The following is an 18608-nucleotide window of genomic DNA, read 5'->3' on the forward strand; positions in this document are numbered from 1 at the left end:
TTCTGAGCGGTGCTGAAGCCAAGACACTGGGGTTCATGGATGTTTAGTTTGACCGTCTTGTGTTTACATGGCTTCCAGATTAGAGCTGGCTTGGAGGCAGCCGCATCGGAGCACAGGCAAAGCAGACGTGACTGTCCACATCTGAGCACATACCGGGTGGTCTCCATTACGTGCCACTACAGCTCGCAGCCCCCTTTTTCACATTTCCTCAAATCTTTGTGGTTGCTTCACCTGTTCTTCCCTCCGCTCACCCACTGACATCATATGACTCCTGGCATACCATCTATTGTTTCTTGCACTCCGCCTCCTGTCCTCCCAAACTCCTTTGGACTTTTGGAGCTCTTGTAAGAAACAATGATGTCAAGACACTGAGTTAAAGAAAATTTAAGCAAAAAGAAAAAAAATAATTGATAGTAAAGATGAAAGATCAAAACTGTCATAAACTTCCTCAAAAAGTGCTGAAAGCCACATGCTTTGCGGTTTTTAGAATAAAGCTGGACAACTTTAAGGACCACATATCAGAACGAAGAGTCTCAGTAACTCCTACAAGAAGAAAGAGAGAAAAAAAAGATATTTTTTTTTCTTCAATTTCTACTCATTTTACTACTAAAATTAGCCATGCTGTAATGAACAATTACATAATTTAAGATATTGTAATTATGGTTTCAAGCTGAACACTACTCTTACAAAAAATCCCTTGATATGAATGGGACTACATGCTCTTCTCACCATTAGACACCCAACCACACTGAACTAAGAACATCCAGTGTTTCGAATCTTTGCAACTGTTAGATACAGAAATATTTCAAGTGAAACTGTTTTCCTCCAAGTTGAAGATGCCAGAAATAGTCAAGATTCTGGCTCACTTCCAGTCCTACTGGTAGGTCTACAAGTCTGATGCCTCCTTCAGACACAGGCTTCTTAACGTTTCTTGCAGCAAGCAGTTGTTCTTTCTTTTGAAGGTCTTCATTCCATGATCCATGCCTGTCATTGCTCTTTCAGGCCACATGTCAGCAAGTCTCTGCTCTTATTTTTTTTTTGTGCTTTTTGCAGCATACAGCTGTCCAAAACTTGAGACCAAAGGTTTGTTGATTCCCAAACCAAACATAAATTGGGAAAAGGGGAAGAGAAAGATGCAGAATGAAACAGCTCTGGGATCAGAGCTTCCAAACTTCCAAACACATGATACTTCCATAGCAATTCTCTTCTGATTCCAGTCATAGTACCAATATGTAATTAATTAAACTTTCCTTCCAAACTCTCTTCTTGATACCTGGGAGTCCGTTTCCCATTCCACTTTCTGGCCTTTCCAAAATAATCACAAGTTACTGAGCATGTCATAGCCAAGTGAAGGTGTAAGTTCATCACTTTATTTTAACAACAGTAAACAAAAGCAGTACAGGCATAGCTATTTCAGCATGAGCTGACAACAGGAATAATAACCCACTGCAGATTTGGTGAGCTCTGTGACTGTTAGTGAATGCTACAGTCTTGGACAATTATAAGTATAACCTAGATTAAACCCAGCATAGTGCCCTCCAGTATTATAAATAATCTTTCTAATCTGATGTACAGACTAGTTAAGTAAAAACACCTATCCTTTATTGTTACGGAGCCAACCCTCCCTTTTGGAGGGTACAGACCGAAGTCTAGGCACTTCAGACCGCACACCCTTCTACATCTACCCCCAATCTCAACTGTTAGTACAAGTTGAGGGATGCTCTGCTATCCACTTCTATTTCACTCAAGACACTGAGTCATTACATTTCACTGGTCTACTGCAATAACCACCTACCACTTCTCTAAGATATAAGCCCAATACCTATTCCTGACCTCTTAACTTCATTCTGACTTCCATCCTTCTCTGAACTGTATGCCCTACAACTTGGCACCTCCTCCTTGGTAAAATTTCCTACCGTTCTTCCACTTTGTCACATGGGAACAGTGTTCTCTATTTTTCTGATCCATTCTTATTCCTTTTAATTCATCTTTTTCTTTAACACTGCTGATCAGAAAATCATGCCAGTTTTTTCCACTGCAAATAGCTCATAAAATTTGCATTCTTTTCCATTCTCATTGCAAAAGCATTCGTTTAGGCTGTCACTACTTTTTATTTTTGCTACAACAAACTCTGGGTTTCTACATACTTCTTCCTTTTCCCATCATTCAGCTTAAATTGCTGCCATAAAAATCTAGTTTCCATGTCTGCAACTCTGACTAAGACAGGTTCCTTTTCAAATTCTTTCATTTACTTCCTCTTAGTCTCCACACCAAATGTCAAAGACTGCAAGAACTAATTCCAGTAAGTTTCTTCACTCTAGCTTTTTGCTCACAACTTCAGCCCAAGTCACACATGGCTTACCACCACTCCCATATTTGGGACTTTCTCCAAGTAGCCTTACGCCTGAAGCCCAGTCTGGCATTCCTCTATCCTTTCTTTCAATCCTTCTTCAAAACAAACTCTTCGAGGCAGCATCCAAATCTTAATCCTTCCCATAATAAAGTGGTAGCTGAAGAGATGACAAGGATGTAAAATATTTGACCAACATTTTCTTAATATTGGGAGCCAGACTTCAGTTTAGTATGCTAGCTTTATAAACACACAATACCACCTTCTCTGGCAAGCATAGAAGGGAAAGGCATCCACTCCTCCTGAATGTAAGCTTTCATTTCCAGGAGTTGCATCTAAACTTCTTTCTTGTGACTAGCTTTTTCTAAATGCAAACTGAGACAGTGTTTTCCCGGATTTTACACAGAACTTCCACTCCCAGCCTTCTGTGAGATGACAAAGAGGCAGATTTCTCGTACCTACCTCTATTCCAAATTATCTTGCAAACAAGGATTATGAAAAATCTTCTATCTTTACAGAAGGCCCTTCACAGGCATTTTTCTCATCAAGATACTGCCACACAGTGCAAACTAACACTCTTATTTCCACATTGCCAGCTGGGACAAATGTATAATCTATTTTACATGTTTGGTTCAATTAGTCGAATTTTACTTCTCAGTATGACTATCTGAAGCATGATCTGGGATGTCCACTATCACAAAACATCTTTAAATACATTCTTCCATGTTTTCAACAGAAATGGACACATAATACTAAAATAAAATCCCTTCTAAATAGTATAAGGGATTAATCACCACTTTTCTTCAGTAACTACATTTGTGCATAAAGTTAGATAGGCATTTAAGCTGTGTGTTGGTTAATCAAAGCCAGGATGCGACAGCACACATTCAAATTTTGGAAGAGTACCTTTTTGGCGACAAAGATTTATTTTTATTTTTTTTTAACAAAGAATGAAAACCAGTGACCAGTATATGCTCTATTATTCCCCCCATATGAAGAAGGCAAGACTGTTTTGTTCTTCCTTGTTCTTCCTGGTAAGGAGAATGGAAGCAAGCAGGAAGCTGCCTAAAATACAGATGAATTTACAAATCTTTAGTCACAAGTTCAGCGTCTTGTTTAGCAAAGATCTAAGATAAGCCACTTCAACTTAAGAGTTAGTTTACTTAGTTTTAAGAGCTATAAAGAAAAATCCTTTTTCAGATTATGTATTTAAGTTAGGTAGCATGAACAATCCCATTCACCCCGAAAGCCCTGTAAGTAGATAGTGACACTGCAGTATCATAAACTCCACATACTAAAGGTTTGAGTCACATTGGAGTTAGCTCTGTCTCCACTGTGTGACAGCACAATGCTTTACCAATCTCAAGAAACAACCGCGTTGTAACTAGCACTTTCATCAACAGGATTTTATTCAGATTAGAGCAAAGCATGCTGTCCATTGAAGAAACTTTACTGATGACTGAAATCAGGATTAATGAGCAACTAAGCAAGGTAGCAGGAAGGAGCTAATACAGGAAGACACAAAGCTGAACTTGGGCTCTTCTGATAAACTCTGAAATTTCAAAATTAAGTTATTTATGAAGCCTAGTATACACTAAGACTTGCAGATCATCTTCTCCAATAAATTCCTTGCTGCAGCTGTGTGGGTTAGTTGAGCAACAAGTAGAACCTCCCATTCAGAGCACAGACTACCGTCTGGACCTGAAAAAAACTTTTTAGGCATTCCCTGGGTTTTTGTTTGTTTTCAGTGATCAAATAATTTTTTTTAAACAAATCATTGTTGATGGCTTAGGTAATTTTGCCTTTTTTTTTTTTTTTCCTTTGAAAAGAATGACTGTACTTTTCCAGTACAGCAATTCACTTCTAGCTTTTAAATTTGCTTTTCAGACGTGTTTGCTGAACACCAAAGGCCTGAGATTAATTATCAAGTCATCGTAACCAAGTCAGAGTCATTTTATACTGACTGATCAGAAAGCTACATTTAAAGTTCAAACAATTTTGCTTACTATGAAAACTTGTGACCCCTGCAATCACGTAAGACTGGCTACTTTAAAGTCCTTTTGTCCTGTTTTTATCTCCTGACCAATCTTTTTTGTTAATACTTTTTTGTTCGTTTACTTTTTTAAACATCCAAGACACAAGACACCTGTCTTCAAAGACGATGCATTTAAACTCGGCATATACCGACAGAAAGACATTACAAACTGATGACTGTAGAAAGCCTTCAGAAAAGTGACTTGTGGATTCAGTCCAGCACCTAACAAACAAGTGGGCACATTTCAAGAAACCTCCTCAATACTGGCAACATTCTTCATCATCTCAGAACTCAAAAGTGAATGGCCGTGCGGCTCCCTGTTTTAACTGCCTCAAAGGCGTCCTGTGCAGATGGGGTTGGAGGGTCCCCTCAGCAAAGCAAGGGAAAACCTACACGGTGCGTATTCTGTATGCCTCTTACGAACAGAAGATTTCACATTCTGAAAAAACTGAAGTGGGAACCTAATACAAACCACATATTAATGTAAAACTTGAAAAACATTACTGAATTGTGAATCATTCACACTCCTTTCACTTCCACACCATGAACTTCGTATTGTCCACTCCGGCTTTACTAAGACCAAATATTTTTTTGTGTTCTAAACTAACATGATCAGTCTTTACAATGTAAGCTACAAGGACATTTCCATCTAAATCACCTGAACCATATGTACTAGTGCTTTTAAATAAAATAGTCTCTATTCAATAAAATGTAAAATCAGAAGTTTATATTTAAAACACTCCATCGTTTAAAGCTAGCCTAACGTTAGAATTTCACTATATGCACTAGAGACTTTGGCATGTACAGCTGTTCTAGTCCCTACAGGGAGCATGATGATTACTATATAACATATCCTCGATGTGGGTAATAAGAAACATGTTTTTTTAATCTTAAGTCTAGTTCTACATATACATTTTGATAAGAACAGTAAAATTTAGTTGGGGGGGCAGGATTCTTTAATACTCAAAGATGTTCTGTCTCTTTAAAATCACTGCTGCCTTCCTATTTCCACAGTACTCAACACTGACGATGTTGGGTGATGTCTACGATTATGTATTTATAAAAATTCTGCAAGTAAAGTAGCATGCATTTCTTATTTAAACTGTATATCCTTAAACATCACCTTAAATAATGTTGCAGAATTTGCAAATCAGTGTTGTTCTTCCTTACAAAGCACTAAACACACTAAAAGCAGTTAACATTTTCTGAAGTTTTAAAGTAAAACCCCTATGCAAATGGTAGGTGGTAGTTAAACACCATGCAGGACTTCCATACAAGGCTACTGTACTTATATTACTCGGTTTCAATCTATTTCTGGATTCAACCTAGGTGCAATACTTTACAGCAACGACAGACCTAAAAAGGCAATACTAGTTTTCTTCTCATGTATCAACATCCCAGATTTTCAGGATAAACAGGACAGGACTGGTACATCTTGGAAAAGGAATGCCATTAGAATGGGAACCAAATTGCTTGTTCTCCTGGAATGAGGGCATTAGTGCCCATTTCTCTACTTGACACAAAAGCAATCCACCTATCTAGAAACAATGAGAAGTAACTTGTTTATTCTCCCAGAGCTGCAGAATTTTCTACCACAACCATTCAAAGCAATTCTACATTAATTTAACTGTTTTTACAAGCACTTCAGGAATGCAAATTAGGAAACGTCTAACATATTTTATTTGTAGGGACAGATAAATACACCTACATTACTGTGTGTAGCATCTGTACACTATATATTTGTGGCAGTCGGTTGTTAAATCCAGTACTCTCCCCAAAAGCTTATGTTGTCCAGCACTTGGGGGGACCTGGCCTCCTGGCTAGAGCTACTGTGCTGACTGGAGAGCTGGCAGTCTCTGGCAAATGGTTGAACTTCTCTCTTTCTGCCTTGATAAACTGCTCTCTTCCTGCCTACTCTCACAGAAGTCAGAGAAGAGGGCTGGGTGGCTGAGCAAAAAGAACACCCTGCAATTTTAATTTCCAATAATTGACTTTAAATGGTTCAACATGCTGAAAGATGCAATCAGACCTTTGCAAGTAACACCACTGTAAAACAGGCATGCCCAAGTACATTGGCTAGATATTTCAAAAAGAACCTAACTTTAGACATCTAAAAGTTAGTTTAAAATAGGTATCTAGATGGATATCAGTAGGAAAACCATCTGAACTATCTTAGAGAAGACAAATCACTTCAGAGAGCCTTTTCCTCTCCACTCATCCTGAAGAGGATCTACAGTTAGTAACTCGTATTTACAATGTCAAAACCTTTCAAGAATTTAGGGTAGAGAAAATGAATCCTATTCTTTGTCTGGAACATATTATATCTCTTAGTGTCAGGCAAGCCACCACAGCTTCCCAGCCTAAAGCCTCCTGACCAGACTTAGCCCAATGTACCACCCATTTAGTTCACAAGTTTCCAGATTCCCAGGAGACTCAGAAGCTCTCCTATGCCATGTGACAAGATACATACTCATCATGTGAATAAAATCATAATGAGAGTGTGCCTGCATATGCTTGTCTACTCCCCTCATGCAGATATAGGGTCTTCCCATGGTGGTGGTGGGGCGGGGGTGCCTGCTTGATACTTTTCTCTCCCATGGTGTTCAACTCCCAACTGGCATCCATAAAAACAAAATGTTGGCATTGTTGTTTCATGTTACAGACAGAGCGTGACCATGAGACTGGGAACATCTACTGCTCTGGGGATGTTTACCCTGCATAATTCAACAGTATGCAAACATCTAAGCTAGATAAATATCAATTAGATAGCGAGAATTGAGGTAGCTCCAGAAATGGAAACTACACTAACATGATAATCCACCCATGCTTGTTTATATTGCTCAAAGAATTTAGACATACAGTGCTGTATGGAGATACCTGCACTATTTTTCACTGTAGACATATCAGCAGTGTAATTTCCTCTGCAGGGCAAGAAAATTCTTGCGGAACAGGTAAAATTCTAAGGCTCCACAGCTGAATGACAAGTACTACGGAGTGAAAGCACTGGCATTCCTTGAAGACTCCTTGGAAAAAAAACGAACTGGCTTCTCAACCAACAGTAATGAACCAATGCATATGATCTCATAAGAAATGTAACCAAATCAAGTTTCAGAAGACTAGCACCCTCCTTTCTGCTATTATTTGAAAGTCGGAGCAAAGACCCAACAAGGAAACAGTCGTTTGTTTTGGAAAGGCTCCACAAGCTCCTTTCATATAAAAGTTTAAAATACTAAAGAAAGTCATCAGATATTTCGAGTACAGTTATTCTTTGAAGAGTGGTTCTAAAAATTATATTCTAATTGTTCCACATGTGTTCTTTTTGCATGACTTAGCTATATTAACTTGGTTTGATTCAACTCCTCCAAATAACATCCAACACAGAAAAAAATAACTCAACATATTTTTTCACTTCTTAAAAAAAAAAAAAACATTAGATTGAATATTTTTCCATGATACCATTATATTATTTTTATGCCAGACAACTGCTGTATGTCTATTCCTCTTTATTTAAATCTCATTCTACATAAAAGAATATAACATATTTACATAAATAACTTCCAACCTCTAAGAAAAGGAGGCTGAGGGAAGACCTTTTTGCTCTCTACAACTACCTGAAATGAGGTTGTGGTGAGGTGGGGGTCAGTCTCTTCTCCTGAGTGAGTGATAGGACGAGAGGAAACGGCCTGAGGTTGTGCCAGGGGAGGTTTAGATTGGATATTAGGAAAAATTTCTTCACCAAAAGGGTTGTCAAGCATTGAAACAGGCTGCCCAGGGAAGGGGTTGAGCCACCATCCCTGGAGGTATTCAAAAGACGTGTAGATGTGGTGCTTAGGGACATGGTTTAGTGGTGGACTTGGCAGTGTTAGGCTATGGTTGGACTCGATGATCTTAAAGGTCTCTTCCAACCGAAACGATTCTATGATTTTATGATTCTATTCTGTGTTTTAAAGAGAAACCTTTGCAAAAGAAACAAGATGCTTTATTTTTTGAACAATGCAATACCACTCTATAATTTTATGTTCTATATAAATCTGTTTTGAAACAGAACAAACAATTGTCTTAACTATTATACACTGACATTCATAAGTTAACATGAAACCTTCAAATTACTTAATGAATTATTTCTACCATATTGATATCAAGGAATCTGTGCTGTGGTCATAACATAGGTATTAAATCTCAGCTGGAGCACACCTACTCAGTAATCTCCCAACACCACACAGAAGTAATGGAAATTCGAATAAGAACAAGCTAGCACCCAACCACACCAGCTTTAACTGCATTGGTAGTATGATAACAGCTTTTAGAAATACTTTTTTTTTTTCTTTTAAGTGGCAGTATATATAGTGCAGACCACAGATCTAACAAAGGTTTTTCCATGTTTCACCACCGGAATAAATGAACCAAGCTAGTGACCTAAGGAAATGGAACAACCAGTCCTGCAGTGACTGATTTTCATTTATTCTCTCGAAGGAATACAAATATCTTTGCTCAGCTGCAGGATGATTTTAGGTTCATCTAAATTAGTTAACTTTCCATGAGAAGGACTAGAGGAGATGCTAACACAAATTCTCAACTTTGTATTCATCAGAAGTAAGGCAGGAGGCTATATAATCCACTTCATTATGTTAGTATTTCCAACCTTGTGGTAAAAAGAACCTTAGCAAGGTGGTATTAAAAAAAAAAAAAAAAAAAAAAAAAAAAAGAAAAAATTCTTCAGATCAATTAGATGCTTAAACTACAGAATGCTATGCCAGTGTAAAAATAATGTCAACACTAACGCAAAATAGAAGATATGCTTAAATTCAACAGCTATTTGTCAGACACCATCTGCTTTTTCTTTCATTCTTTTCTGATTCTGATCTTTAAGAAACCACATCAGTATCAAATGTCACTTAGTTCTTATTCAAACAGAGCAGTCCAGACACAGCGGCTGCACCAGCTGACTTAGCTGACCTGGGCCTAGAGTAAAAACAAACCCCTATAAATCACCAGATGTAAGCAATTGAACAGTGATCAATTTAATTAACTGAACAGCTTTCCGAAGTTTACTGTATTGTTTTAACCCTTCAGCGTTCTTCCAAGAAAGGTAACTTGCAATTTGTATTCGAGGGCAAGATTTGGCCAGAGGGCTACATATTACTAGCTTTAGACACTTTAGATTCCCATTGATAAAACACAAATCCCACACATGAAAAACATGTCTTTTCTTTTTTCCAATTAATAGTATGATAGTAACTATTTTTGTTAGCAGTTCCTTCAACATTTTAAAGAAATTAGATTATAGGGGGGGAAAAAAAAAAAAAAATCAAACTGATTTCAAGTGAAAACCTCAGGAATAAAATTTCCTTTAAAATCAACTGGTTTGGTTATGGGCCCTGTATGCCTTTTGCAACTTTATACCCGTATTACAGATCCCACATCAACTAACCTCCTAATTTCTTTCAAACAAAACAATGAACATAGACATAATCATGTGTCACAATTATATGTATTAACTGCAGCCGTAAAAAAATTATGCCACACATTCAAATGAGCTCAAAAAGACATTTTAAAGATATTGGCAAAGCATATTCTAACCTAGATACTTGTCCTGAAGCTGCATCTCGAGGGGATTTCCCCATACTGCCCACTGAAATTAAGGGAATTCTGCCATGATTTAATGCAAGTGGGATTTCAGCCAAGATGCATAATGATAGAGTATAACTCTTGTTTTAAAGTCTACATTGTACAAGTTTGTGTAACATTTACTAATGTTTGTACAGTGCCTAGCACAACAGGGCTGAGGCTTCTGGGCACTACCACAACATAAATTAATTCTAATGCAGTCTTTGTATCTGAAGGAAGCATAAAAACTACAAGGATTAAGCTCAATTATACACATTTTAAACAACCTGCTAAATAATATGACATAATCAACTTCCTAACCACAAGCTGCTCTATTTCCAATTATTTCACTTTAATCTCTGTAATGCACATATTTCCACAAACTCTGTAGAGTTAGTTCCACTAACTAGGGACAAGACTAAGATCTACTTACAAAGACAGAAGAGTTATATTCGCAGAGACTGGTCCCAGATCTGGAATGATCTCCAGTTCATTGTTGTTCAACTTCCTATTAATATCAGAAAAGGGAGAGTCAGCTTTGATGTTAATCAGAAGCAGGTACATTGGACTTGCTAAATTGCCAAACAGTGTCACCCCAAAATTCAAAAATAATTCCAGTTTCATTTAATGTAACATATCACAACAGCAAACATCTCTTTTGTTCAACCAATTATCCCTAGAGACATATCTATACAATTAGCATACACAAATACTGGTTGGGTTTTTTCGGCTTGGTTGGGTTTTGTTGGGGTTTTTGGGGTGGGGAGGGGGTTTGTTTTTGTTGCTTTTTTTTTTTAATTAAGACAAATTAACTTACACTTCCTGAAGACTATGGAGGTGATCCAAGAGACTGGTCTTGATTGAAGATAATTTGTTGTGACTTAAGTCCCTATGAGGTTACAAAAATAAACAGCCTGTCAGTTTTGCCATAAAACATCAGGTAAAGCAATACAATTTTAAACCAAATTATGTTATCATTTGTTTTCAAGTACATAAAAAGTTCTTTCTCATATTAGTAAGATTAGAATAGAAACTCATTTGAGTATACAAGGTATAAATAAGTGTAAATACCTTGATCAATGCCAGCAGTGTCCAAGAATTTCCTATACCTCTGAAGAATTTAGAACTGCTCATTGGGATGTGTATAAGACCCATGAAAAACATTTTAAGATTTTAACTTGTATACACCAACAACCCCTCTCCCCCCATCCCTTCACAACAAAAGATCTGGCTAAAGCAACCTCCTGGTTACAAGGAAAATTCATAAACCAATACCCATTGCAGTCTCATTCCTTGACTCATAATCATAATACTTGTATCATTTACTCAGTTACTTTTCTAAAGCAATGCACAGATCATAAATGCACAATGAGGACTGCCCATAAATCTCAATTATATTTTCATGCTTTCACACAATTCAGGACTCCATTCCTACATAACCAAATTTAATGGGGATCCTAAACAAGCAATATCAGAAGAAAACAGACATGGGGAAGCCTAATTCTATTCTGAGTTTTAAGATGTCGGTATACTAGTCACATTAATACTGCACTTAATCATACTTGAAGAAGTAGCTCGAGCACTTAGCTTGTGCCACTCTGTACTGGAGATCCCAAATATATATTGATGCTGTTTATAAGAAATCTTGTTAGCATCTTTGCAGTGTTGGCTGCAAAACAAGCCAGAGTACTGAGAATGCAACGCGTCTTCTTGACCGCTGTCAAGAATTTCACTTCCCTACAGACACCATGCATCTTTACCATATGTCCTCTCAAACGTTTAGCAACACCATAGTTCTAAGAAACTTTTGCTGTAGACTCATAAGTACTGGAAACATCACAGAAAGAAAAGTACAATAGAAGGCAGAGAAGGTAATTACAGCCGCTCAAAACTCGCACATCTGTAGAGATCTGCACAAGTGGTACAGATTCACAACTGGCCTTGTAACCATGGCCAGCCCTGTTGAAGATCTCCCTTCTCAGTCACTCATCCACCACAACATGCGCCCTCCTGCTCCCATACTACAGCCTGTCACTACCTCACCTGCACCAATTCAGCCATCTGCAAAGTGCTCCCTACATGTTCTAACAGTTTATCCAAGCCAGCAAACAAAAACTGCACTATTTTTAAGGAGTTCTTAAACTCACTCCAGTAAGAGTCTGCAATGCAGACGCATGAAGAATTTCATCAGCATGCTTCAGCAGTGAGCTGTTGAAGCATCAGGTAAAGGCAAAGAACTTTCTTACACTTCATGACACTTTTCCCCGTGCTAATTAAGCACTGAACAGTCATCCACCATGCCTGGGGTCCTCGTCAAGCCACGCAGGCATGAAGTGTGTTTCAAGTTGAATCTATGAGGAAACTCCCAGGATTCATTACTTTTTCTGGATAATATGACTTAGTACAGTCACCTATACTGAGCATGCCAAACACAAGCCTGACTGCCATGGATGTGTCTACTCTCCATCTACAGTTCTGGAAGCGAAGAAACCTGATGATCGGCGTATCCTTGCTGCACACAGACCAGAACTGGCTTAAATCAAGCCAGGTTCAGCGTCCGTGCTAGATGTTCTGCTCTGTGACTAAGCCCTGAACAACTGAAGATCCAGAGAACTCAGGTGTCTCTGCACCCACCATTGCATATCCTTGGACACAGGTGAAATGCTGCAACCCAGCCAGGCATCTAGGTTTCTTCGACAGCACATGGGGACGGTAAAGCCACATTTTAGACTCCCCTAACTGTTTGGTGCTTTATGCAGTACTTGTTCAATGTTGCCAGGACAATTCCACCATCCCTTTTGTCCTCCCCTGGAGTCAGCGGTTAAAAAAAAAAAAAAAAAAAAAAAGAAAAATCAAACATTAAAAATAATCCCAGGCACGTACGGGCATTACGAGGGGTACCACCAGTACTCGTTTACGAGGTGTGCTCTGAGCCAGCCAACTGGATCAGGCCCAGCAAGCTGCGGAGCTGTGGCACCAGTGCCTGGCTCACAGCCACGGGCAGGGAGAAGATACGTGCTACGTTTCCCAAGCCCGCGCAGGGCAGGCCCGCAGGTGCGAAAGGCATTTTCCAGCACAAAAAAGAGGGGTTGAGGGCTTAGGGCAGGGGGAGCCACCTAGAGAAGGGGAACACTCTCCACCACCTTCAGGTGGCCACGGAGGGGATGTTTCTGAGACCCAGCTCTGGACTCAAACACCTAATACATATCTACGCCTTCTTCCAGGTGTCTAAACCCCTACAGATTTTCCTCTTAAAGATGGAAAACCAATACAGTGTTAACATTTTCAAAAACCCACAAAAGTTAGTTTCATCATTATGATTTTGAGTTCTCCTGTAAATGAGGTTAACCACACTTCAGTTAGAGGACTACATCTTTCACTGCTTAAAAATCTAGTGCAAACATTCCTCTGGCCGTAGACTGGAGAAAAATCCCTTTGTCTGAAGGACATTAGCTGCATAGATTTGAAATTCTCATACTGCATTCTTAAATGTCAATAATGAAAAAATATGCTGTTACAAAGATCTACACGGGAATCTAACTTGGTCCTTTAAAGCAGACAGAGTAGAGACAATTTTTACCCTCAAACTTAATTCAATATTTGGCTTTAGTCTGTAGGGATTAAAAGAACTATGCAAATAAACAGCCAAAATTTAGTGAAGTTATGGCCGTTAGTACCTAATATGTTACTGTTCTTCATGCTTCAGACAAGACTGAGGAATCAGTAATTATTTCAACAGAGAGTTTCAACATTAGTGCTAAAAACCTGCATTTCTTCATTTCATCTAAAAACCCTGCAAAAGGTTTATTTAAAACATGTTTGCCTAAAGGACCTACCAGACAGTAACAGACGTGAGTAGATTTGTTCTGCTGGAGTTACAACATGTTAAAAAAAAAAAAAAAAATCTGGCAGAGTCCTTAAACTATAAAAATCCTGCAATTACAACCACTGCTGTGCATGATCACCACACTGGAGCCAGACACTTTCACTCATAGCTCAAGCTCACATCCATCTGGAGTCTATCAAGGCAGCCGTGAGCGTAACAACTTACACTATGTTTCAAACTAATTTTTTTGTGTGTGTTTGTTTTTTAACACTAAAGATACCCTCAGATTTTCCACATAGCACCTACTTTAAAAAATACATACATACAAATTCCTCATTCCTGGTTTACTTACAGCAGGTTGTCAAACACAAGTCACAAAAAAAGCCAAAGCAAAATGACAACAACAAAAAAACCCTCCAGACAATACTGAATTGCCTGTTTCACACAGCTGTATACATGCTTGTCTACCAACCGTTGGATAAAATATGAATTATAAATATTTTATTAAACACCATTTGAGTACTACTGGCATGAGAAACTTCAGGACAAAAAGCCCTGCAAGTTAGATTTTTAAGTTAAATCAGAGTGGTTGGAAGTGAACCAAGAGTTAAAATATTTGTCTTTTACCAATACTTTAAGTGAAGCTTAAGCCTATAGTTTTCGAAACTTCTAAGCACTGGATCTGAGGCATTTTTCAAATATAAAAATCTATCATCCCTGTCGCAAAGCTACAAGTACATTTCAGTCCAGTACATTTCTCAATGTATCTTAAAACAAGTATGAAGAAAAGATTTGAAAATGAACTGGTGTTTTTCCTTCACAGAAATGGAACTGACAACATTAAAACACTAAGATTATTACTATGCATTTTCCATTTCTGAATTTTCCTTGTCTGTTAAAACCACTTCACAAGTGGGGAGAAAATCTCCTCTGTGATTACTTTTGCTACTAGAATTTCAAAAGCCACGAAACATATAGCGGTGAATGCACTCAGAAACTTCAGAAACCAGACTTATATTAAGAAATTCTTTATAACAATAAAAAGTATATATACCTGTTCTTCACCTCAGATTTCTAACAGAAGTGATCAAGCATTTGAGTAGAATTGCCTCCACTTGAAAAAGCATGCCATAGTTTTTGAGGCCCTTTTAAGAACCCGTTTTATGAAAAAAACTATTTTCTATATTCCATTACGTTTGCATGACCATCTTTCGTAACTCGCAAGTCTCTGCATCAGAAAGCTGAAACGTAACTCTGAACATCGATGCTCATGTGACAAAAAATTGAAAGGAAGGCCTAATGCATAAAGGGAGAGGGCAAGTGTTTCTTCACACATTTTATAAATATAACTTTTAGACTCTAACTTAATTTACAACACTTAGTCACAATTATCATCTTCTTCCTTAGAGAACTCAGAAACCTGAGCCCCAAGTCAAATTTTAAAATGCAAATCCAGCAACAGCTTCTTAATCAGTCCCACTGGGGCCTATAGAGCTGCTAATTCAGCAGAAATCGGGAGAGCTGAAAAACAAAAAGCCAGGCTGTAGCTGTTTTAAGACACTGATCCAAAGTGACTCATAAATCAGCTTGCTATGTTCAAGTTTTAGTCTGGAAAATATTGAAAAACAGCTGTGAAAACCATACGGCCCTTTTTGCTGGCAATGCTGGTAGAGAACTAGAGGATTTATAAAATGTAAATACTAAAGATGTAATACAAACACAAGTGAAAACCATCTTTCAGACTTTCCCTCCCACCCCACCGACAGTTTTAGCATTCCTCGGTGAACCTGGCGAGGGGTACGGCAGTGCCACCGGGAGTTTGCACACCCGGAGGACACCGGCCAACGCTCAAACACTCTTCCTCCCTCCCTCCGCCTCTGCTACACCAGCTCCAACAAAGCCACGCTCTTGCAATCCCGGGACACACATCCTGGAAGTAAATGGAAATCTAACTTCCAAACTATTTCCACACAAAGCCATTACAAATGTTTATCAGTTTTCAGCAGACTGTTATCTTCCATGAAGGCGGGGTTACAGAAGATGGTCTTTTCAGCTAAAATAACAGTAAAACTGGCAATTATAGCCTGTTTACACCCCATTTTGTGAAGCCACTTCCGTACAAAGCAGTAGCCTCACACTTGCCACCAAAAAGAAGGTGACATAGCTCAGTACTCAGGCTCTTTTTTTTTTTTTTTTTTTTATTTTTTATTTTTTTTATTTCCCTCCTGTCCACTCTGAGGTCATGCAGCCTTTCCGCATTAGACACTCTCATTTTATTTCACTGGGGGACTTGACCACAAAAGGCATGAAAGAGTGAAATGGAGCTTCAAAAAACCCACTTCATCCAACACGCTCTCCATCTGGGCAAGCAGACAGACGGGCAGAGGAAGGTGTAAAGCCTAACACGGGCCTAGACCTTCTCAGGCACAAGAGCTTTCACTCTCCTGCTTGGGAGATCTCGCCTGTGTACATTAAGAACGTGGTGTAATAGTTGTTGTTTTCTAAAGAGGACTGGAAAGCCTGCAATTAAACTACTAGCCTTTGGCTATACCCGCTATGGACTTCCATGGAAAACCCAGTAAACATACACCAATAAAATTCATAAACAGTCTTTTACAATTTTTAAGTGCGCAGTTTGTTGCAACAATAATCCAGGCTAGTCAAACCTTTTTTGCGCATGTAAAACTGAAACGCATTATCATCTTAGAGATTGCGCAATCCCAGCTCCAAGTGCTGGGGTAGCTGGAGGTAACAGACAAGCCGCACTCTTCCTTGTTCTCTTATTAAGAAGAGGGGAAGGAAGAAAGAGCAGGGTGCTTCTAAGGCATTTGACACAAACAAAAGAAATATTTACACAAAAGCGGCCAGACCACATGGTTTGGTGACACCTACAAAGATGTACTCCTCTGAGTTTAAGAGCGAGTGACACAGCTGCCCAATGAGTAATCACAGCAGGGTTTCTTACAACAGACCAAAGGTTATTTATACAAGTGGAACTTATTTTCTCACACTTTTAAAGGAATGTGAACTTACATAAGGACAATTTACACTACCATGGGAATTCTAATTATAAAAACCTCCCTTGTGCTAACAAAAAAGCCCTGCAATGTGTTTTATTGCCTCTCAGTAAAATAAGTGGGAAAGACAAATTTGGATTACTGCTAGTGCAAAATGCTTTTTAAAGCAAGTCTCAAAATGAAAGTTCTGTGACTTCCCCCCCCCTTTTTTTTTTTTTTTTGTGTAGCATGCTGTCACACCTGAATTTTTACTTAACAGTGCTGAAGTAAGCTTAGCCAAGAAACTAAGCTACGAAGCTTAGCTGAGTATCAAAAAAAACCCTTAGGTTTTGTCAGAAAACTTATGTTAGTGTACTGAAATAGTTCAAAAGAACAGGAGGGATGAAATTTAATAGGAAGCAAAACCAGTTGTTGAATGTAGAGCAGATCCGGTATGCGATTCGTATACTTCAATCACATAAGGAGGGAAAAAAAAAAAAAAAAAAGTTTCTTTCCCCTCACACTTTCCTATACCAGTCCTGGAAATATTCAACTCCCAGAGCCATTCCTATGTTCCGTTCCATATGGTGTCAATACAGCCATCCACATTTCATGAGTAAAGCAGCATGACCTCCAGACGAGGCAATTGAACAGAATTAGCCACAACTAATTGAAAGTCTTCCTGTTTACTTTAAAGTCCTTATCTCAATCTGCTTTGGAAATGTAATAGAAAATTAATACGACTAATATAGAAGATCTTTGAGTGACAAGAGATTAAAAACAAATGTAAAAAGTCCCTCAGCTCTTCTCAGGCTTTTAGAAAGCTCCCGTAATTTATGCTTTGCCCGTAGAAGTTTGTCACCGAAAGTAAATTTGCCACCGGCGGCGTTTCAGCACGCCGTACTGCGGGTTCCCTCAACCCCAGCCGCCGGACCCGGCGGGGCGAGCCCCGGCGCTGGTAACACCATCAAAGCCGAAACCACCGGGCAACCGCGGCCGGTTTTCCCGACACGCCGGTCGGTGTTAACTCGACGGCGGCTGCTCGCTGCCCGCCAAAGTCGTCGGAACTTTCCCTCCTCCCCCTCTCAGAACGCCGAGGAGCGCTGCCGGGCCCGCTGTCAGCCCGCCCGACGGACGGACCGACGCCGTCCCGCCGAGGCAGGCAGCCGCCGGCCCGCGAAACCCCCGCTTCCCTCCCCAAAAAAGCGCCGGCCGGCCGGCACCGCGGCCCCCCGCGCCGGCAACCTCGACCCCCGGGGGTGAGGAGAAGATGGCGGACGGGCGCGGGCCACCCCCCACCCCACCACCACCACCACCGGTGCCCACCGCCCCGATACTCACAGCTGCACCGCTCCCCGCGGCAGCCGCTCGGGCAGCCGGCTCAGCTCCAGGCGGCTGCAGGCGACGAGGTGGCCGGCGCAGCGGCAGGGAGCGGGGCAGCGGGCGGCGGCGCGGCTCGGCCCCCCCAGCAGCAGCAGCAGGAGCAGGAGCAGGAGAGCGGCGGCGGCGGCCGCGCGGGGCATGGCGGGCTCGGAGCCGCTGCCCGCGCTCCCTCACTGACAAGAGCCGGGCGCGGAGCGACCTCCCGCCTCTCAGCGCGGGTGGCGGCTCCCGCTCATACCCCGGAGCCGCCGCCGAGGGGGGTGGGGAGGCGGTGAGGAGAGGGGGAGCGTAGAAAAAAAAAAAAAAAAAAAATAAAAAAAAAAACCTACGGAGAGAAAGCTTGGGAGGGGGGGAGACAGACGGACGGACGGACGGGGGCGGCCCGCCGCCAGCCACTCGGCAAACTTTCCG

The 18608-nt window shown here is 40.2% G+C and overlaps 1 protein-coding gene across 1 annotated transcript in view; it reads right to left on the minus strand.

Annotated features, from left to right (window-relative positions):
* Window positions 1-18337, minus strand: part of LRIG3 (leucine rich repeats and immunoglobulin like domains 3) — a 43552-nt gene extending 25215 nt beyond the window's left edge. The window contains exons 1-3 of the mRNA XM_049813805.1: window positions 18156-18337; window positions 10810-10881; window positions 10426-10500 (exon numbers count right to left, since the gene is read on the minus strand). Coding sequence (XP_049669762.1) covers window positions 10426-10500; window positions 10810-10881; window positions 18156-18337 — 329 coding nt within the window. The remainder of the gene's footprint in view (window positions 1-10425; window positions 10501-10809; window positions 10882-18155) is intronic.
* Window positions 18338-18608: the final 271 nt, after the last annotated feature.

Source organism: Accipiter gentilis, chromosome 11 (genome assembly GCF_929443795.1).
Source record: "Accipiter gentilis chromosome 11, bAccGen1.1, whole genome shotgun sequence".
NCBI lineage: Eukaryota > Metazoa > Chordata > Aves > Accipitriformes > Accipitridae > Astur > Astur gentilis.